Raw genomic sequence first — 23,463 nt, forward strand, 5'->3', positions numbered from 1 at the left:
TATGTTATTCAGGCCAGGTCAGTGTACATGCAAGACTCCATCACTAAATAACCTTCCCTCTAACCTGTATTTTGGCATTTGTATGGTTCTCACTCTGGGAAGACAAATAAGGGAGGTAAGGGTGAGTTTTATCTCTGCAACTAAAAGGTCTAGGTACACCGCCCCATTTTAATTAAGGTTACTCAAGAAAGAGAATAGTTCAGGTTCAGTGAAATTACAGATAGGAGAAGATACTGTTTTACCTTCAGTACTAAAAACAGGTTTAAAAATAGCACGCTTAACTTGATCTTAAATGTTCTCACCACAAAAAAGAAATGATAATTTTGTGATGGGGTGATAATCATGTAAATTATAAATGTATCAAATCATGTTGTACACCTTAAGCTTAAGCAATGTTATGTAAGTTATATCTCAATTTTTAAAATTAAAAATATAAATAAATGATTAAAATGGCACTCTTACATTTCCCCAGAGGGACTGAAGGTATTTTACACATGTGCATCCTTAGCTCACAATAGCTCTGTGCATGGGTAGAAATGCAGGGAAAGCAAGATGCTGTACAACTGAATAGTTTTGCCCCAGGGAGGGGATATGGCTGGATTTCTATGTTGCAGAGATCACTCTGGCAGTCATGGTATGAAACTGAATTTGATCAGGGCAACACAAGATCGATAGACAATGGTTGTTGAAAGCATCCCTTAAGGGATGATAAAGCCCTCACTCAGGGCAATGAGAGGTGGCAACTCAGTGGGACTTGGCCATTGGTTGAATGTGAGGAGTGAGTGAGAAAATGGCACTGGGGATCAGAGTAAGGTTCTGACTTGGTAGAGGATGTTGTTACAGCAAAAGAACCTGGGAAGAGAGGCAAGAGGACATGCTTAGATAGAGGAAGTGTTCCCATGTAGCACTTGTCCATGTCGATCTGGGCGTTTCATCTTGGTTTTTTCTATAAACCCTTCCTTCTCTGCCACAGGCCCTTCCTCTCTAGTCTCACATTATTTTAAATAATGAATAAAAATAATAAAGTATCTATTTTATGTCCATCTGTCCTGCGTAACTGGCAGCTACTCAAGGGCAGGACCTGTGTCTTCTCCATTTTTGATCAAGTCCAAATTCCTTAGCGTGCTTCCCAGGCCTGAAGGACCCTGCTCCTGTGTCTCCCTCTTCTCTGCTAAGCCAGTCCTCTCTCACCTGCTGACACTGCTATTCCCTCTGCTTGGAAGGTCACTCTGCATCTCCCTCGTCACAGTCCTTCCCGTACCTGCAAATCTCTTAATCATTCTTCAGGTCTCAGCCAAGCCATTGCTTCCCTTAGGAAAACTTCAATATTCCCCCAAGTCTGGTACGGGGCCCCTCCTGAATGTTCCTACAGCACCTCTACTTCTGGCTATGTTAACACCCACCACTCTATTATAATTGCTTGTTTTCTCCATTTGCCTGTAAGTTTCATAAGACCAAAGACTATGCCTGTCTTATTCACTGTGGTAGCCCCAGTTAGTAACATTAATATTAATCATCATAATAATACTGGCTAATGCTTGTTAAGTACTTAATATACGCCAGGCATCCTTCTAAGTGTTCTGACGTGTTAACTCATTTAGACCTCACGACAACCTTTCAAGGTTAAGTCCTATTATTATCACGTTTTCAGGTTAGGAAACTAAAATATTGCGAGGCATGTTAACTTGCTTGAGGTCAACATTCTAAGAAGAGTATTAATCAACAATGACAACAGCTATTTATCGTGTGATCCCTAGTTCCTCGTGTGCTGCCGTCAGAGAAAAGATGTTCCATAAATGTTTGTAGAATTGATTTCAGGTGAGGAGATTGTACTCAAGTTGGCAGCTTGTAACTGGCAAAGAGGAGAGGGCAGACCAGGCAAAATTCTCATAAACATCCAGCACCTACCCCAGGCTTAGGTCTCAGGACACAGTGGTGAAAACACCCTCCAGCACAGCTGCTTTAAGGCCATGAGGAAGGGGTTCCTGCCAACCGGAACAGCAAGAGGAAGATTTTCTATATCATTCATTTTATTTCCAGGGGACATACTCCAGACATAACCCTAGAATCCCTCCTCTTGATTTCTCACTCTGTGGTGACTTGTGACCCAGTGACCCTCCCACTTCCCCCTAAAATGATTCCACACCCCATCCTCATCTGGCCTTATAGTGGCCCTCTCTTGTGTGCATGTTGTGTGTCCTGAGGACTTCCTGGATAGCCACTCAGGCAAGGACACACCATTGTGAATAATGGATGTGTCCCTGATTGGGTGGCTCATTCTGCATGCAAGGGTCCCCAGAGCCACCGAGAGCTGAGTGAGTATACAGCAGTGGTTCTCAACCTCCATACACAGTCGTTACACCAGTGGAGGTTTTTTAAACACCAGTGCCTAGAATGCCCCCCAAATGAATTAAATCAGAACCCCTGGGGTAGACCCTAAGCACTGGTGTTTTTTAGTTCCTAGGAAGATTCCAAGGTTGAGACCCATTGCAGAGGCACTTAGTCTCATTCTCTCTCTGGGCCTTAGTCTCCCCGCACTAGAATTTGAGAACAGTGTATTCTTTCTACAGGGGATGGGATGGGGCAAGCCTTGGAGAGCAAGCAAGGCCCCGTAAGCCTGACTTTAATAAAGCCTTGTGGAAATGAACCAGCCTTGCTGCAGTCTTGTGCTTCTGGACGTCTTAACCTGGTCTAGATGCTGATGGGAAAGTGGCCCCTCTCCACTCACACCTGAAGGGAGAGGAGGGGTGGCAGTGAGAACTGCATCTCCATCCCCAGGACTGTATCTTGTCCTTTTCTGAATAACACCTGGAGCTGTCTCCTCCCTAAAGATATTCATATGTCCTTTACAGAGCAGAAGCTCAGTGCCCAGGGGAACATGGGGTGCAGCGGTCCACCCATGCCTCCTCACGCTTAGCTTCTCCCTCTAGTGCCAATTTCAGAGGATCCAAGGTTGATATTTGTTAAGGCAAATGGCAGCATCCTTACACATCTCCTCTCGATGTGGTTTCCTGCCATAGCTGGCTTTGGCCAGACGTGTCCCTTCCCACTCCCACCCCAAGCCCTCCCCTGTACTTTTCAGTTCCTTCTCAAAATTGAGGTGACAGACAGCGGAGAGGAAATAAGCAGGAAACAACAGATAAAAGCATTAGACACAATAGCCTGCACAAAAGTAGAGGTAGTGATGACAGTAATGATCATTACTACTAGTGTTGTTGTTGATGACATCATTACTCTAGAGTGTGGCCTGTGTTCTCAGCTCTGCGCTAAGCCTGCTCCCCTGTGTCCTCTCCCCCAATCCAGTGAGGCAGAAGTGTCATCATTTTACAGAGAAGGGAAGGAAAGCCACAGCATGCAGCAATGTTTTGCCTCACTTAAAAAAAAAAAAGAATGATTACACGGTTCTCAGAAACACCTAGGAACTTGCTAGAAATGCAAATATCCCCTGTGGCCAGAGCGGGATTCATGGCGTGCAACCAGTGTAGCTACACACGGCCACGGGTTCAGAAGAGCCCAGCAGTTGAAGTTTAATTTTATCTTTGAGTGTTTCCTAAGAGAAGTCCGTTTGGACAATGGTGTAAGTTCAGGACCTTGGAGCCTCCCAGTGCTTCCCTGCTTGGGTTCTAGGCCCTCTGCCTCCACCCTCCCTGCCCCAGGACCCTGCCTCCCCCCACTTGGGGAAGGGGGGGTGGGCAGCCAAGTGGCAGTGATGAGGGGAGGCTTGCATTTGCCATTGTCCTCTGCCCCTGGCTGGGCCCTGGGCACAGACACAGGGAGGGGAGGGGTGGGACACGCACCCCTCGCCCCCTCGGTGCTCAGGCCAGGGCAAGGTGGCGCTGTCCCCATCCCAGGTGGGCAGTACCACAGCGACTTTTCAGGGGCCTCTCGCCGGCCCTGACCTGGGTACTGAGTGCATCCTGGTGTGGAGATTGCATTTTCTTGGGAAGAGGGAGGGTATCTGTGAAGGGTGGACCGGGGCCGTGGGCCTGTGGGAAGGGGAGATGGACTTCCCCCCAGGACAGGGCCCTGCATTTTCTTTTTGCACTGGACGCAGTGAATTTTGCAGCTGACTGTCTCTCTGCCTAGGTCCAGACCACCTGAATCAAAACTCTTATGGCCAGGTGCAGCAATCTGGTTGAAGAAGTACCCCAGGTGATTCTGATGCACACTGAAGTTTGAGAACCACTGAGTCATAGGGAAGCTAAGGAGAAAGCGTGAAGGAGGAGGCGGTGGCATGGTGTGGGGAGCGGCGGCAGTGGGGGTCACGGATTGGGCAGGAACCCCACTGCTTTGCTGAGTGACCCTTAGCAAGTTACTTGCCCTTATTGGTACTGTTTCTCTGGAGAACCCTGGCTGATACAATCACCTGTGTCTTACTGGAATCTTCAGGCAGGAGCTTCCTCCATGACTGTTCTAAGGTATTTGTTTTACTTCCTTTGGAAGTAGGAGGTTCCTACTTCCTTTGGAAGAATCTCCATTTGAATGACCTCTCTTCTGCTGATTTCAATGGCTCAGTTCACTTCTCACTGGAACTCCCCCCAACACTTTCCTATCCTCCTCTGAATGCTACCTTGTAATCAGTGCTGTTGTGTCCTGTCCAGATTGCTTTTACCAGGCAGATGTGGGCATCCCACAGCTGCTGTGTCAGCTGCTACAGGCTTACAGCTGCCTCCTTCTCTGGAGAGTTTGCCCTTGACTCATGGGAGCCACCTTGCCCAGAAATGTTTGGGAGGTTATTCTATCCCCAGGGGCAGCCCACAGCCAATGGCTAGCTGATACAGTGTACAACAGGTCTTCCCCTTTGTGGTACTACATGTTGTTTTCTGACACCACTTCTAACACAAAATGTGTGGTTTTTCCTGACACCAACCAATTCTCCAACACCAACTGGGTATCCAAACACTCAGTTAAATTCTAACGCTATTTACTTGGAGTTAGCTGGCATTGGATCCCACAATTTAAAAGGCTCAGTCCCACCAGACGGCCCCCCACTTCAGATGCCAGTCACAAGTGGGATCCCCAGGAGACCCACACTTCTGCCCAACTGATTACAAATTCAGGGGTTCCTATGATGCCCCCTCAAGTTTGATAATTCACTGGAATGACTCAGAGAACTTCGGAAAGTGCTCCACTTATGTTGCAATTTACTACAAAGAAGACAAATGAACAGCCAGATGAAGCAGTACATAGGGCAAGTTCCAGAAGGGTCCCAAGCACAGGCGCTTCTGCACTATGGAGTTGGGGTGAGCCACCCTCCCAGCACATGGATGTGTTCACCAACTCAGAAACTAGAATTACCATATGATCCGGCAATCCCACTCCTGGGCATATATCCAGACAAAACTATAACTTGAAAAGATACATGCACCCCAATGTTCATAGCAGCACTATTCACAATAGCCAAGACACGGAAGCAAACTAAATGTCCATCGACAGATGAATGGATAAAGAAGATGTAATGATATATACAATGGAATACCACTCAGCCATAAAAAAGAACAAAATAATACCATTTGCAGCAACATGGATGGAACTAGAGATTATCATACTAAGTAAAGTAAGTCAGAAAGAGAAAGACAAATACCATATGATATCACTTATATTTGGAATCTAAACTGTGACACAAATGAACTTATCTATGAAACAGAAACAGGCTCACATAGAGAACAGATGAATGGATAAAGAAGATGTAATGATATATACAATGGAATACCACTCAGCCATAAAAAAGAACAAAATAATACCATTTGCAGCAACATGGATGGAACTAGAGATTATCATACTAAGTAAAGTAAGTCAGAAAGAGAAAGACAAATACCATATGATATCACTTATATTTGGAATCTAAACTGTGACACAAATGAACTTATCTATGAAACAGAAACAGACTCACATAGAGAACAGACTTGTGGTTGCCAAAGGGGAGGGGGTTGGGGGAGAGATGGAGTGGGAGTTTGGGGTCAGCAGATGTAAGCTTTTAATATATAGAATGGATAAACAACAAGGTCCTACCATATAGCACAGGGAACTATAGTCAATATCCTGTCATAAACCATAATGGAAAAGAATGTTTTTAAAAAGAATGTATATCTATGTATATCTATGTATATATATCTATATCTACTTATATAGATGTATATTTCTGAATTGCTTTGCTCTACAGCAGAAATTAACACAACATTGTAAATTACTATACTTCAATTAAAAAAAAAAGCAACTGTCTGAACACCATTGTTTAGGGGTTTTATGGAGGTTTCATTATGCAGGCATGATTGATTAAGTCATTGGCCATTGGGGAACTGACCTCAATCTCCAGCCCCTCTGCCCTCCCCAGAAGTTGGGAAATGGGGCTGAGAGTTCCAACCCTCTAATCGTATAGCTGGCTTTTCTTGTGACCAGCTCCCATCCTGAGGCTATCTGGGGCCTCCACAGGACTCATCTCATTAGCATACAAAAGATAACTCTTAAGGGTTTTAGGAGCTCTGTACTCCAAAATCAGGGACAGAGACCAGATATATATTTTTTATTATACCACAGGCACAAATCATCCTTTAGAGCTCCTCATGGGATCAGGCTCCAGCTACATCCACCTCTTTGCCTAGCTTCTCTCCTGCTCTGTCCTTCTCGGCTCACAGCCTCAAAGTTTTCACGCCAGATCCCTCCCTCAATAAAGCCCACAAGCCCTGCTCTAGCTGTACTTCCAGGAATCCAACCTAAAACACACCATAGCTTTCTAGTTCCCACAGGTATCTGTGTGTCTTTTACATGACTTCTTTGACAGGGAGTTCCTTGAGATTGGATCCATATGTAATTTACATTTGTCTTTCTGTAACACCTACACAATACCTTGCATAATAAATTGTCAATAAATTTTCTGGAATGAGTATTTCATATTTTGAAATCATTTGCATGGATGGGCAGGATTGTTAAACGACTGACTTATCCTTCAATTCCCATTCTGCACCCTACCCCCCAAAACTTGGTGCACAAACAGTTTAACTCTCCCCCGTGAAGAAGAGGGCAAAGGATTTCAAGAAAAAGCTCAAGAACAGGTCCCTGTGGAAATACCTCCAGGCCATTCCTGTCTGGTGCTGGAGATAGAAAAGGCTGTTCAGTGCCTCGAGTATTTTTGTTCTTTCCAACTTCTCTGCCCGATGAAGTTAAACAGTCCCTAAGAGTAAATAAATGTGGCAAAGATAAAACAAATATTTTTTCCCATTGGATTGGTTCACTCCTTGTGTGGGTTCAGATGAGGGAAAAACCAGAATGTTTTGATTAAATCGGCTGTTGCCATGAAATGATTTGCCTGTTTACTAATGGGGTGTTGTATTTCTTGTCATTATCTACCAAAGTGAGAATTCTTGGCATTGTGGAGAGGACTGCTCTGAATAAGAAAGTGGCAAGGTTCCTTAACCTAATGTTCTTACTATGTTACAAAGTGTAAAATCATTGAATCAAAAGCAACAGGGAAATACAGCCCTGCATAATTGCACAGCAGAGAAAAAAGAGAAGCAGGTAGGCTCTCTCTTATCTAAGAGTCTTTCCTTACTGGTGTTTCTGATGACTAATTTTTTCACTTTCCTTTCACATGCATCTTACCTAGGTGCTACTATGATTTGATTTCCTGATAAGAAGAAAGATGGCGTTGCTCCCTGTAACTCCCACAGTCTGGGAACCATGGTTCTCCTTAACCTAAAAGGTCTGGATGATCACATGAGATGCTACTGAATTCATGATGGGGGTTGTTTAGTTGTTAATCATCCAGAGTGACAGTGGTCCCATAATACTGATGACGACGACAGATGACTTTATTGGATGTATCAGACATTGTTCTAGGACTCTACGTGTATTAATTGATTAATCCCCATTACAACTGTGAGTACCTTTAATATCCCCATTTTACACATGAAAAAACTAGGCCTCGTAGATGTTAAGTAACTTGCCCCAGCATAGATGATGTAAGTGACAGAGCTGGCTTTGACCCCAGGGAGTTTGGGTCCAGATCCAGGGTTTCTAACCTCTATACATACTGCCTAGTCATAAGAGCAACCATTAACATTTACTAAGCCTTAACCACATGCCAGTCATGATTATTAATTTTATGTATTAACATTGTTAAATCTCATAAAAACTCCATCAGATATATATTTATCATCCTCTTTTACTAAGGCACATAGAGGTTAACTTGCCTACAGTAACTCAGCTGACGGGTGAAGGAACCAGGTTTCCAGGCTAGGTGGAGTGCCTTCAGAGCAACACCCTCAGGCTTTTCTGCTCTTGCTGGCCGGTGCCGTGAGCTTTGGTTTTTTGGAACATGTGCATGCTACTATTGACAACACTTTGTAAAGTATATTCTGTCTCCCCTAGGAAAATATCCAGGGAGCCATAGAACAAGAGATCCCAGAGATCTAGTCTACAGCACCCATCTGTCTGGTCTGTTTGCTCGCCCAGTATTTCCCCCTTGTTTTAGTAAGAGTGCTCTAAAATTTTCCTGTTGGGGAATGTACTCGTTTTCTATCATTGCTGTAACAAATTACCATAAATTTAGTGGCTGAAAATAATACAAAATTATCATCTTATTTACTTACTTCTGGAGGTTGGAAATCAAAAATAGGTCTCGCTGAGCTAAAGTCAAGATATCAGCAGGGCTGGGTGCTCCTGGAAGCCCTTGGGAAGAATCTGTTCCTCTGCGTTTTCCAGTTTCTAGAGACTGCCCACATACCATGGCTCGTGGCCTCATTCCTCCATCTTCAAAGCCAGCAACATCAGGCCAAGTCCTTCTCATGCTACCATCTCTCTGGTTGTCCCTCTTCTGCCCCCTTCTTCCACTTTTAAGAATGCTGGGGCTTCCCTGGTGGCGCAGTGGTTGCGAGTCCGCCTGCTGATGCAGGGGATGTGGGTTCGTGCCCTGGTCCGGGAAGATCCCACATGCTGCGGAGCGGCTGGGCCCGTGAGCCATGGCCGCTGGGCCTGCACGTCTGGAGCCTGTGCTCCGCGAAGGGAGGGAGAGACGTCTGGAGCCTGTGCTCCGCGAAGGGAGGGAGAGGCCACAACAGTGAGAGGCCCGCGTACCGCAAAAAAAAAAAAAAAAAAAAAAAAAAAAAAAAAGAATGCTGGTGATTCTATTGGGTTTACCTGGATAATCTCCCTAGTTTAAGGTCAGCTGATTGGCAACATTAATTCCTCTTTGCCGTGTAACCTATTCACAGTTCCTTCCAGACTGGGATATAGACCTCTCTGGAGTGTGTTGAGAGCATTACTCTATGTGGCACAGCAAAACTCTCCTTTTCACTCCTGGGTCATATATTCTGGGTTTATCCAACCCAACAACCCTGGCTCACAGCGCAGGCTTGGGACTTTTACTGGATTTCCCTGCAAACAGCCCCCATGCCCACATCCCACTTTTGATGAGCAGATCACTGCTCACCTGCTCTGAAGACGGGTCACGGGCGGGGCCTCCCCCTGACTGGTTGGAGCTCTTTCCATTCTGGCTGTTAAATAACCAGATGATCCTCTGTGCCAAAATACTGGACCAGCATTCTTAAAAATGAAGCCTCTTCCTCCTGCTGCTGCTTTCAGGGAGCTACTATGCAAGTATGCAAGTAGTCTCTAAAAAACAAAGACAACTAGAATAAGATCTCTTTAATGATATTCAGCTTAGCACTGTTTGGTCCTTAGTTTAGTACTCACTAGCTTGAGCTGAGCATCAGGATGGTACATCAATGTCCAACATTGATTTGGATTCTTTCTCTAGCCTCCCCTTTGTCATTCTCAGCATCCCCAAAGTCGTCTTTTTTTTTTTAATGCAGTAAAATATGTTTACTAGGATTCACCTGAAAGACCCCTTATTAGTTAGGTTTCTGCTACCTAAATGCTGTGTAACAAATTCTCCAAAGTCTCAGTGGCTTAACAAAAGCATTTCTTTTTCTTCCTCACAGGTCTGTGGAGCAGCTGGGGCAGCTCTGCTTTGGGTTACGGATCGGGATCAGGTCTACTCCACATTTCTCTCATTTTCCTTGGACCAACAGCTACCTGGGACAGTTCTTCTCATGGTAAAGGACAGGAGCACAAGGGGCCAAGCCAAACTACAGGAGCATCTTCAAGGTCTGTGCTCATGTCATGGCCACTAACATTCCATTGCCCAAAAAGTGTCATATGCCAAGTCCCATATCGGAGGGTGGGGAAATATACTCTGATCTCTCCAGTGGGAGGCACTGTAGAGCAACATGGCAAAGACTGGATGCATTCCAAGGTGGAAGAGAATTGGGATAATCTAATCCTATCATAGACACCCTCCATTTTGATATTGTCCTTCTCGTTCATAGAAAAGGAGAAAATAAGTACATAAAGAGGTCATTTCAAGGATTTCTGCAAAAAAATTTTTTACATTACCAGGATTAGAAAGATTTCACCCCATCTCCTACCTGTAGCTCTGATTTCATGGGATTTGTGCAGGAGCACAGTACCTCACACCCAGAAAGACCCCACATTTGGTTTAATGCTCTGCTGTCAGTATCTTGAAGTTCTTAATGTTTTGACCCAGGGGCCCTGCATTTTCAATTTGCACTGACCCCCACAGATTATGTAGCCAGTCCTGCCTATACATGCTGTATTTATGGTCCCAGATGGTAGAATTAATGCTCGGAATAGTGGCCCTGAGACCTGTAGGTTCCAGAATGATCCAAAATTCAATTGCAATTACCATGTATTTTTATTCATTCAACATGTTTACTGGGTGCTGTTATACTTCTAAGTTTTAGAGAGAAAACCAAGAACTAACCAGCCCTGCTCTCATCAGGTTTACACTGTGCCATCCTTCCTGCTATCTGCCACTGGACAGGTGACTTTCATTATAGCCATTAAAGGGAAATCCGATACAGACATTCATAACAGAGTGTGCCACAGATCATGTATGCCGAAGGTCACAAGCAAGTCCCAGCGCCCAGCAGGAACTCCTTCCATCCCAATCTTTTCCTCTCAAGAAGGCAAATCAGAACACAAGTGAGTAAGAGTGCCACTATTAGACAGCTCCTCTTAAAGTCATTCTGCTTTATCTTTATCTGTGAAAGATAATAAATCTTTCACAACTTTGCTACTTTGGATATTATCCTAGTCTCTGAAGTGACAAAAATATCCATTTTAGAAAGGTTTTCAACCATAAAGACTGAAGTCAAAGAGCAGACCGAGAGTTTCTGGTTAACATTTCCCAGGGGCTCTGCAAATACTGTGAGAAATGCCACTTTGTGACAGCTTCAGCCAAACACCAGGCTCCTGCTTCAAGAGATCCGCTCACTACTATGTTGCTCAGAGGAGTGGAAAGATGTCGAATTGCTGGTCTGCTGGAAAGATCAAAACAGGTATATTTCATACTCAAGCAGCAGGGATCCTGCCCTGGGAAGGAACCAGTCCCTTTCCTCATTTGCTTGCTTTACAGAAATTCATGCCCTTAGGTCCAATACCGCCACCCCCCACCCGAGACCAGACTTTCTGCTTCCAGCAAGCCCAGCCGGACTCAGCATGTTCACAACCCCGCACAGATGCCTCCCTGATACAGATGGCACCACCAGCTCTATCAAAGCTTGTTTCTCCTGCCTCCTAGGGCCTAGTTCTCAGACTTTAGCCTACATCAGAATCACCTGGGAGCTTGTTAAACACTGATTTCAGGGCTCTAGCCTATGGAAAAGTGTCATATGCCAAGTCCCACATCGGAGGGTGGGGAAATGTACTCATCTTTGTATCTCATTAGCATACAAAAGATAACTCGTAAGGGTTTTAGGAGCTTTGTACTCCAAAATCAGGGACAAAGACCAAATATATATTTTTTATTATACCACAGGCACAAATCATCCTTTAGAGCTCCTCATGGGATCAGGCTCCAGCTACATCCACCTCTTTGCCTAGCTTCTCTCCTGCTCTGTCCTTCTCGGCTCACATCCTCAAAGTTTTCACGCCAGATCCCTCCCTTAATAAAGCCCACAAGCCCTGCTCTAGCTGTACTTCCAGGAATCCAACCTAAAACACACCATAGCTTTCTACTCCCCACAGGTATCTGTGTGTCTTTTACATGACTTCTTTGACAGGGAATTCCTTGAGATTGGATCCATATGTAATTTACCTTTGTCTTTCTGTAACACCTACACAATACCGTGCATAATAAATTGTCAATAAATTTTCTGGAATGAGTATTTCATATTTTGAAATCATTTGCATGGATGGGCAGGACCCCAAACTCCCACTCCATCTCTCCCCCAACCCCCTCCCCTTTGGCAACCACAAGTCTGTTCTCTATGTGAGTCTGTTTCTGTTTCATAGATAAGTTCATTTTTTGATTCAGTTAAGTCTTGGGTAGGTCCCTTGCTTTCCTGGTAAGTTACCGGGTGCCTGCTGCTGCAGGTTTGGGTACCAGCCTTCGACAACTACTGCTCTAGGGCATCGCCTTGGGCCCTGAAAGCCTGTCCTCAGTGCAAAAGATCCTCATTCTCTTTGGCTTCTGACCACCCCCATCTCAGCTTTCCTCAATTCCCATTCATTCTTCACCTCCCTTCGATAGTCCCCCTGCCTTACATGCCACTGAAAGCATTCTCCCTGAAGGCAAACACGGTGCACCTGCTGCCAAATCCAATAGACGGGCATCACCACTTGGGTGCCTCACCAGCCATGCCACAACTCAGCATGTCTGAACTGAACTCCTTGCCTTTCTCCCTGCACTCTTGGTCTGGTGTTTGAAGCTGCCCAGCTGCATATGTTCCCTTCCTTCTGGTGACAGTATTGCCCTTACTTGCAGCAACTGCTTCTCCCTGCACGGTGTTGTTCAGGTGTGATTTCCAATCCAACCCTCCTGACACCTTGATTTTGAACTTCTGGCCCCCAGAACTGTAAGAAAATAAATTTCTTGTTGTTTTAAGCCACCCGGTTTGTGGTAATTGGTTACAGCAGCCACAGGAAACAAACACATGCTAATTCCATTCTAATGGCTTGGGGTGGGGGGGTGAGGATGGGAGGGGCAGGGGCAGGGGAACCCTGCTTAGGAGATCTGACCTAAGATACAGAAAGGGGGAAATTTCAAAGCTTCCTCAGGCAACGTCTGATTGCTTGAAAAACAGTCCATCACCAAACCATCTGGTATGAAGATAGTTACCATTTTGGCACAGATACTTAGCCAATCAAGCACTCACAAAGTAGGACAATCTATCTCTTACACCGACCCTGTTTATTTAGTCTCCTGAAGTTGTAGGGCATTCTCTCTGTAGAAAGAGGAAAGACTTGCTGTATAATAAATTAAGAAAAAAAAAAGTTTAGTTTCACTGAACAGTCCTTTCTTAGAAAGCTTACAACTAATTTCCTTTGTAATTTCCGGTGATAAGTGCTGATAGCAGATTTCCTTGCCAGCTTTTGTAATCCCAGTGACATCACAGAACCTCCATCACTGTAGAAAATTGTTCTTTTAGGTGGCAGTGATGACATCAACCACTACAAGGGGGGAAAAAAAGAAACAACAGAAAATTCTACCTACATTCAGCTGTAAACTGATAAATGAAGGAGGAACTGGTGGTTAAAGTAAGTTCCCTTAACTAAAGCCAGTAATTCTCAATTACTTGGCTTTATTTATTCGACCTATTTATTTCTATACTCTCACTTGAAGTACAAGTCCCTAGTCAAAAAGGCTCCTCACTCCCCAAAAAACCCAGGGATTATAGGTTAGAGCCCCTCACTTTGGGGGATCCTGAGGTCACGTTGCCTCATGTCAGGCATAAGCAGAGGGGCTGAAAAAGATCCAGACACAGGGCTAGGATATAATTTTTAGAATGGAAGGAAGGAAGAAAGGAAGGAAAGGAGGGAGGGAGGGAGGGAAGGAGGGGGGGGGAAGAAAAGGAAAGAAAGAAAGAAAGAAGGAAGGGAAGAAGGAAAGAAAGAGGGAGAAAGAGAGAGAGAAAGAAAGAAAGGAAAGGTTAAAAGAAAAGAAATACAGAAAGTCAATAAACATTTGAACTGGGCAACCTAACAAACCGTATTAGTCAGGGTTCTCCAGAGAAGCAGAACCGACAGGATGTGTGTGTATATAGAGACTGAGTTTCATTTTATTACAGAACATCATGTAGAGTTTGATCTCATTTATATACAATTGAAAAAGTAAATTGCTATATTTCCTGGAAAGGACTGTTTACCAGAATCTTAATTCTAGTTATCTACGAGTGGTGGAATTTCAGGTTATTTTTGTAACATGTATTGGGGCCATACTATGTGTCAGGCATTCTTTCAAGTATTTTACATGGATTAAATTAATTCAATAATCTGTATGGTTTGCATTTTTAAGAAAACCAAAATCATGTATCATTTTCCCCAAAAAACTATGAAGCAGTGTTTAAAAATATCCCTTCTATTCTCATACATGGGCAGCCTTTGTTTCCCAAAGCTACACAACCTTGGGACTACTGAGAGTCTGAAACTGTTGTATGCAGATCCCACACAGAGTTATTACTGGAAATCTCGCCGTTTCACAAAAAACTGATGCTCTCCCATTGCTGTTGGAGTGTTTTATTTGATTGTTTTCATGGCTCCTCTCTTGTTTATTAAGAACTGGGTAAGTGCATAATATATTCCCTTTTAACCCCAGTCTTACTCTTAACCCTCTCCCACAGACACCCCTTCTAATGTATTTTGTTTGCATTCTTTTGTTTCTGTGTGCTCTTATAAAACATGTGCTGTTTGGTAAGCTCGTTTTTTTTTTGTTTGTTTGTTTTGGTTTTTTTTGCGGTACGCGGGCCTCTCACTGTTGTGGCCTCTCCCGTTGCGGAGCGCAGGCTCTGGACGTGCAGGCTCAGCGGCCATGGCTCACGGGCCCAGCCGCTCCGTGGCATGTGGGATCCACCCGGACCGGGGCACGAACCCGCATCCCCTGCATCGGCAGGCAGACTCTCAACCACTGTGCCACCAGGGAAGCCCAAGCTCGTATTTTTAATTGACCTAAATGGTTTGACTTCACATCTCATTCAAGAGTTCTCTCTGCCACACGCCCCCCACAACCACCCATCTAGTGCCGGCACCCACTTAACGCTCTCACTGTTTCTGCGTTGCTGCCTCAGGGATTCCCAGAGTTGGAAGAGTGCTCTCCATCATCCCTCCGCCAACCGCTCACTCCCAATCCCCAGAACTTAAGGTTCATTATACCACCCAAAAGTCAACCTTGTTTTTTTTCATTTGTGTAGCCCTCTTCCCTGAGAAACTTGCTCCAAGTTCTTCATTTGCTCTCCTGGAGGGAACTGCAAAGCTAGCAATGATTGCCAAGCCAAGTAGCAAAGTAAGGTCCCTGGACAAGGCACTATCTGCTACCTCTCTCACCTCCAAGTAACTCCTCTGCCCTTCTAAGTCACTTTCCCTTCTCCACTGGGTTGAAGCAGCCTTGTTTCCCAACTTGTGCTAATGCTTATCTCAGGAGGCTGGATCTTTAGCCCCAAGATTCCTTTACTGAATCTTCCAGAAGACCTAACATGTCCTTCATCAGATCACAGGACTTATAAGAATGTATGTGATGAGTTCCCTTTCTATAATTTCTGCGTTCCACTTATGGCTGCCTTTAACTTTAGTCTGATGTAATCTGCAGAAAAATGCTAAGGGTGGGGCATGGTCAGAGGGGATTCACCTCAAAGTTAATGAAGTTTGAGTTTCAAAGCCCCTACCTTGTAAAGGCCCTAGGAAAAGTCCAACAATGCTCACAAGGGCATGTGTTTTTGTTAAATTTGCAAAATTAAGACATTGTAACCGCAGTCAGTTAAGACCTCTGTCCTTGTTCTCTGACATTCCTCCCATCACAATCTCCCACGTGTCAGGGAGCTTTGGAGAGTCCTTGGACATGTTGGGATCTTGCTAAAGGAAAGTTGGCTTGGGGATACACATAGTGGGGTTTAGTAGATGTAAGCACTGTCATGTCTTCTTGTTATAGTATTTGCATCCTAAAATTGTATTCTTTTCTTAAAGAGGGTTTCCAAAATTATAATGCCTCCCTTTACCTCCCAAAGCTGGGTCTTCCCAGTCAGTGAAGCCCAGAGAAATTTGCTTCAGAATCCATGTATCCCTAGGGGTGACCTTGGACCTTGCTGGCTCTGTCCTGATCTTTGTTTTGAAACATTCCTGTCGTAGGTGGACCCCTAATTCCACTGAAGCACAGAGCTTGGCTCAGAGTATAGCTTGCAATCTACACCTTTGTCGAGTTTCTTTTTGTGCCTCTCCCCACTGCCCCCCTACACACACGCACACACACGCACGCGTGCGCACACTCGTCTATATCTGGTGAAGCTGCATCTTCTATTTAAGTTTCAGAAGAATACTAAGTATTTAAGATTTAAGTATCTGGAGTGCAGATTGGCAATGAGCCAGTTGTTTGAGCTCAAATGTACAAGGCAAACACTTCCAAGAATGCCCACAGCTGCCAGTCTCAACTTTAGAGGGCAAGAGGAGGAAACAGGCTTACATGGCAGATGTTCTGTCTGGGTGTCTCTCTGGAATTGAGGCTGTTTGATGAGGCAGAAATATTTCCAACCCTTCACCTAACAAAACAGTGAAGGAACAAAACTCTTTTAAATTAGAAAAATCTCTCAAACCAGTATCTCAGCAAAATTTTTAGCACATACACCAAAAAATGTGCTCAAGAACTATTAAGTTAACAAATTCTCCTTTTAGAGCACAGCACCCCCACACCCTGGCCATCATTGCAAATGGACTCTGTTTCCATCTAAAATGTCCCGGGAGAGACGTCTTTCCATTGGCCTACATTCAAGGTCAAGTTTTTTGTTGGTTTTTAGGGAGGAGAGGGGAGAATTGCTTTCATCTTCTTTCCCTCTGCAAAATGCCTTTCCAGAAGTGTTAACCCTACCTATTTAAAAAAAAAATGTTAACCTCCATTTCTCTGGCAGACTTTCAAACCATTTTTTCTGGTTATAAAAATAATCTATCCATCTATTACTTGAACAAATATTTACAGAGTACCTACAATATCTCAGGCCCTATTCTAGGTACTTCTTTCACTAGGAAAATTTTCCCTATCTTATTAACTAGACTTTGCAAACACTTTAATGTCATAATATTTATGATAAGCAGACCCCAGAATTTATTTAGCCATTCTCTTTTTGTTAAACACTTAGACCATTTCCAATATCTCCCTATTGTAAATTATGCAGCAATGACCTTCCTTGCAATAGTCCCTTGTCTATATCTATGATTAATTCTTCAGAACAGATATCTAGGAGTGGAATTACTAGATCAAAGGGTATGAACACTCTAAAGTTTCTTAATAAACATGCTGGCAGAGTTTCTGATGCATATTACCACCTTTGACTTCCTCAAATCTTCATCAAAAGGAGAATCACCCACCCCTATTTAAAGACAGGAGAGTATGTTCCATTCCTTCTACAGAGATTTGCTGATTCCTAAAATAATTTCATTTCCTGGTGGCAATAAAAGTAATCTGGCGTGATAAAACTCCAGCTGTTTTCCTGAACACCTATAGTCCTTTTGGTACTACACTCATCCTCTAGGAGCACATTTTTGCACTCTTTTTGCAAAGGCAAAATACTTAGAGAAGCAAGAGTATCCACACACTCATCTGTTCATTGTTATCACTCTATGCAAACAAGGACTCAACTCAGAAAGGAAATCACTCATGAGAAATTATGGAATCATGCAAAGGTATGTAATATTCGAGTAATCATCTTCATTCCTCTACGTATTGGGGGGGGGGTTGAGGAGGAGAGAGGATGTATAGTTAAGCATCTCCCTGATTAGCCTTGCTCACAATAACAGCACATGGAGTAAAGGAGCCTTCCCACCTCATCAGCACCCCTGCTCTGGCAAGTCAACTGGTAAAAATGCCTCACGGAGGCGCTTTTCAATATATAAGCAAATTTCATTGCATAGCATTTTATCCTCTAATTTTTCTTCTGGAACCGCTTCATTCCCTGACTCTCTACTAAGAAGAATTTCTGCTTTCCAAGAAAACCAGTGCTGTCTTGAGAATGCCCCCAGTATTTTGTCCTCAAGAAGAAAAACTAGGGGAAACAAAGAAAACTAGGAGCAAGTCCCCTTTGATGTAGTTCAAGGTGGAATACTTGCTAACTGCATTGCTTTGGAGTCTTATTTGGATCAGAAGCCCCTTTAGCAGGGATTTCATTTATATAATGGTCTGCTTAAGACAAAGATTATTAAGATTGAAATTCAAGCTGTTCTCTTTCCTGGAAGCCAGGCAGCCTAAACATAACTGATTGCCTGGTCTTTTTTTTTCTCCAGCTGAGTCCCGGCTATGGAGAAATCCATGAGGAGGACAAAGAGTTTCTTCTCTGGATAAACAAAAGGGGTTTTACCAAAGTGGAGGACAGAATCTGTGGTGTGGTAAGGGACAGCACCATCATTCATTCATCCAACAGTGACTTACTGAATGCTTAATATGTGCCAGAAACTAGACCAGGCACTGTGTGAGTGAAACAGACAGATAGCCTGCTCTCATGGAGCCTGAGCTGAGTGAGAAGCAAACACTAAACAAATACAGTTGACCCTTGAACAACATGGGCTTGAACTGCACAGGTCCACTTATATGCAGATTTTTTTTTTTTTAGTTTTTTTCAAATACTACAGTACTACATCACCAAGGTTGGTTGAATCTGTGGATGCTGAACTGTGGATAGGGAGGGCCAACTATAAGTTATATGTGGATTTTCCACTGTGCAGAGGATCAGCGCCCCTAACCCCCGAGTTGTTCGAGGGTCAGCTGTACTCATGCCCATGAATATAAAACCACAGTCTTGGTGTGTACAGGGCATTGAGAATGCAGAGCTGTGGATGCCTGATAAAGGATTTATTTACCTTAATGGGGAAGGTGGGCAGCTGTTGCTGGAGTTTAGATCTGAAGGATAAGCTGGAAAAGAGGCAAGAAAGTATGTATCAGGCAGAGGGAAGAGCATGAACAGAGGGGCTGCAGTCACAGAGTGAAGAGAAGGGGGGAGTTTGTGGGATGACCCCATGATCAAGGTCATGCCGGGTTTTGGTCTTCATCCTAAATGGGTCTTTAGACTGTTAAAGCCCCTATTACTTGACAATTCCACTCTTAGATATTTACCCAAGAGAAATGAAAACTTATATCCCCAAAAGACTTAACATGAATATTCACAGCTGCCTTAAAATAGCCTAAAACTGGAAACAATCCAAATGTCCATCAACAAGAGAATGGATAAATTGCAGTATATTCATACTCAACTGAAAGGAATGAACACACAACAACACAGAATGCTGTCCAGAAGATTATTTTGAGTAAAAATAGCCAGGCACAAAAAAAGTCCATATTGTGTATTTATATTTGCATGGATCCAAAAATGGGCTGGGCAGGGAGTGAAATCACTGGAAAAGGGGAGCAAGAGAACTTTCTGAGGTGATAAAAATGTTATATGTTTTGTTTGGGGTGGTGATTTCACAAGCATATCCAATTATCAAAACTCCTCAAAATGTACTGAAGATCTGTGCATTGTATTATTTGTATAATATATATCAAAGTTTTTTTAAAAAGTACAATACACATTAAACTGTTTAGCCACAGGAATGACATCAGATTTGCAACGTGAAAAAAGCCCCCTGGCTGTGGTCTGGAGAAAGATAAGAAGGGGCCTGAATGGAAGTGGGTAGATCATTTCCTCTGCTTTATTCAAATTACCTAGAAGCTGGAATATCCCCCAGCATCAATGCATATCATCAATGCATATTCTGTCCTTAACAGAGGAGAATTCAGACTTCTCCTCGCTCACCTCCTCTAGGAGTTGTGCAAAACAGTTGTCAATGAACCACAAAGGGAATTTAGCTGGAGAAAAGGTTGGGAAGCTGGGGTAAGAGACTGAAGAAACCACAAAGGCAGTAGATTGAACCAATTCTATTACACAGAATCTTTCAAGGCAGGATTAAAGTAATCCTGTTTGTTTTTAGTATTTCAAATCTGTAGACTGCTTTCTTGGGTTCTATTCCCCCATCTACAATTTTCTTCTGAAATTAAGAATCTAATGGGCTACAACTTGCTGATGCAACAGGAAGCAAAAGTTATCTTTTACCCATAGTTGGAATGAACAGAATTAAAATGAGATAAGACTGAGTCAGCTTATGTCTCAGAAAGAACACAGGCAATATTATAGCAATCAAAGAGGGTTTGGGGACAGGCGGGTTGGGTTGTAGGATCCCAAAGGGCTTATCCTAGGCACCAGCACAAAGTCAGAAAGGCACATGCTTGCTGAAGGTTTAAAAGAACCACAGAAGCTAAGCATTTTAGAGCTGGAAAGGATTCTTAGAGGGCATTTCAGCCTATACATTTCACCCATGAAAGCAGGAGTAAAGGGACTAAATTTCCCAGGAATATGCATAACTAACATTTGATTAGCACTTTACCAAGTACTTCCACATTTATTGCCTAATTAAATCCCCATAAAGTGTTGACAAATAGCAATTGTTAATTCTTTTCAGAAGTTGGGGCTCAGAGAGTGAAGCAGAGAAAGTGATTCTTACTGATGTATGAGTTTCTCTTCTTCTTCTAGGGTGCGTCACTAGATCACTGTTCCTAGCTCTCTTGCAGTTGGAGGGGTAGAGCAGCAGAGAACTAAGTTTCTGCCCAATGAAATATGGCAGAAGCCCCCTCCTTTAGGGCTGACCCACCATACAATCCTCTCTTCACATTTTCTCTTCTCCTTTGCCTGGCATCCAGATGCATGGGATCCAGTAGAGGAGTTCACGGCCTCAAGGGGTGGTGAAGCCACCCACTGGAGGGAGCCTGGGTCTCTGAATGACTCTGAGCAGAGATGTTTTTCCCATTCATTGACCCAAGTGAGAGTATAGCAGTAATGAGAAATAAGCCATTCCTCTGTCCAGGCACTGACGTTTTGACGTTGTTGCACCAGTTAGCCTAAATAACATATGAAAAACTAAGGGACTCATGCAAAAATCCATATATTAATTTATTTAACAAGAAAATGTAAGGGCACCTACCAGGCACTGGTGGAGGACCACAGACACCTAAGGGGATGGGAGGAACCCCCAGCAACTGGGTAGGATGTGGGGTGTGGGAGGAGTGAAGGGAGAGGAGAAGTGGAGGTGGGACAGGACTGGCGCCCCTGAGGGGTGGCTGGGGGAGGGGAAGGGATCCCACACCCAAAGGGAGAAACTGGGGGACAATTGGGAGGGCAGAGGATCAAAAGGGAGCATGGCCAGGTTTCCCCTGCCCACTTGGGCCCGCAGGAACCTGCTAAGATCTCGGGCCTGATCCTCTGCCCACCTAGGCCCCCTCCAGCTGCGTGGGTCCTGAGGGAGGGGGAGGGAGGGAAGAGGGAGCAAAAGTAAAGGCCAGACCTCAGGGATTGGCACCCCTGAGGGGGGGCTGGGGGAGGGGAGGAGTTCCTACACCCAGCGGGACCCACCCACAGTTAGGGGTCCAGCAGCAATGGGGGGGACCCTGGGGGAGACGGTGGGGGAGGGACACGAAGGAACGGAAGGGAACGGGGCTAGCGCTTTCCCTGTCCACTTACGCACCGGGGAGCCTGTTGGGCTCCTGGGCCTAATGCTCTGCCCTCAGAGCCTCCCTCCTGCCCCACAGAACCCAAGCCCCGCCCCTACAACCCCACCCAGGGCCCCACCTCTACACTCAGAGACCGCCTCCAATGCGCTGGGCCCAAACCCCACCCACACACCCTCACCCATGGCCCTACCTCCAAACTCCGGAACGCCACACTCCAGAGGCCCTCCTTTCCACAGCTGCCTCTCCCCTTCTGCGTAGGTCCTAAGCAGAGGCCCCACCCCACGCTTGAATGTCACCCCACCTAGGCCCCCGCTCCTGCCTAAGTTCCACCCCCGCCAAAAATCTGCCCCCTTAGCCAAGGCTTTTTTTTTTTTTTTTTTCCTCTTTTAGACTGGGGTTGTTTTACCTTGTTGATTCATTGTTGTTGATTCTTCTATATTTTTATTTTTCCTAGTAAATCTTTTATTTCTCTAATTTTATTTTATTCTTTATACTTTGTTATTGTTCTCTCCTTTTGGCTTGTTCCCCCCACCCCACACCTCTTTTATATTTTTCTTTTTTCTGTTGTGGTTTTATTTGACCTTTTTGCAGTTGTTTCAATTATAGTTTTATTTTTCCTAATATATTTTTTACCTTTCTAATTTTATTTTGCTTTTTATTCTTTGATATTATACTGCTCCTTCTTTTCCTTCTTTCTTCCTTTTTTTTTAACCACACCACAAAGCTTGCAGGATCTTGGTTCCCAGGCCGGAGGTCGGGCCCAAGCTCCTGTAGTTGGAGCTCTGAGTCCAAACCACTGGACTAACAGAGAACCTCAGACCCCAGGGACTATCAATTGGAGTGAGGCCTCCCGGAGGTCCTCATCTCAGCACCAAGACCCAGCTCTAACCAACTGCCTGCAGACTCTGGTGCTGGACGTCTCAGGTCAAACAACCAGTAAGACAGGAATACAACACGACCCATCAAAAAAAACGACAAAAAATATGTTACAGACGAAGGAGCAAGGTAAACGCCTACAAGACCAAATAAATGAAGACAAAATAGGCAACCTACCTGAAAAAGAATTCAGAGTAATGAAAGTAAAGATGATCCAAAATCTTGGAAACAGAATGGAGAAAATACAAGAAACATTTAACAAGGATCTAGAAGAACTAAAGAGTAAACAAACAGTGATGAACAACACAATTATTGAAATTAAAAATACTCTAGAAGGAATCAATAACAGAATAACTGAGGCAGAAGAATGGAAAAGTGAGCTGGAAGATAAAATGGTGGAAATAACTGCCAGGGAGCAGAATAAAGAAAAAAGAATGAAAAGAATGAGGACAGTCTCCGAGACCTCTGGGACAACACTAAACACACCAACATTGGAATTATAGGGGTCCCAGAAGAAGAAGAGAAAAAGGAAGGGTCTGAGAAAATATTTGAAGAGATTATAGTTGAAAACCTCCCTAGCATGGGAAATGAAATAGCCACCCAAGTCCAAGAAGCACCAACAGTCCCAGGCAGGATAAACCCAACAAGAAACACGCTGAGACACATATTAATCAAACTATCAAAAATTAAATACAAAGAAAAAAAATTAAAAGCAGCAAGGGAAAAGCAACAAATAACATACAAGAGAATCCCCATAATGTTAACAGCTAATTTTTCAGCAGAAACTCTGCAAGCCAGAAGGGAGTGGCAGGACATATTTAAAGTGATGAAAGGGAAAAACATACAATCAAGATTACTCTACCCAGCAAGGATCTCATTCAGATTTGATGGAATAATCAAAAGCTTTACAGACAAGCAAAAGTTAAGAGAATTCAGCACCACCAAATGAACTTTACAACAAATGCTAAAGGAACTTCTCTAGGTAGGAAACACAAGAGAAGGAAAAGACCTACAAAAACAAACCCAAAACAATTAAGAAAATGGTAATAGGAACA

At 44.0% G+C, this 23,463-nt stretch overlaps 1 protein-coding gene across 4 annotated transcripts in view; it reads right to left on the minus strand.

Moving 5' to 3' along the window:
* Window positions 1-822: 822 nt before the first annotated feature.
* Window positions 823-23,463, minus strand: part of MRPL42 (mitochondrial ribosomal protein L42) — a 77,988-nt gene continuing 55,347 nt past the window's right edge. The window contains exons 5-7 of one of the 4 annotated variants that reach the window (XM_055085247.1): window positions 18,853-18,904; window positions 16,469-16,544; window positions 7,146-7,171 (exon numbers count right to left, since the gene is read on the minus strand). In XM_055085247.1, coding sequence (XP_054941222.1) covers window positions 7,161-7,171; window positions 16,469-16,544; window positions 18,853-18,904 — 139 coding nt within the window. In that variant the 3' untranslated portion in view covers window positions 7,146-7,160. Of the gene's footprint in view, window positions 853-7,145; window positions 7,172-13,212; window positions 13,471-16,298; window positions 16,545-18,852; window positions 18,905-23,463 lie in introns of those variants that run through there. The other 3 variants (XM_055085246.1, XM_055085248.1, XM_028490442.2) reach the window with 3 other exon arrangements.

The sequence above is a fragment of the Physeter macrocephalus genome, chromosome 6, assembly GCF_002837175.3.
Source record: "Physeter macrocephalus isolate SW-GA chromosome 6, ASM283717v5, whole genome shotgun sequence".
NCBI classification, from domain to species: domain Eukaryota; kingdom Metazoa; phylum Chordata; class Mammalia; order Artiodactyla; family Physeteridae; genus Physeter; species Physeter macrocephalus.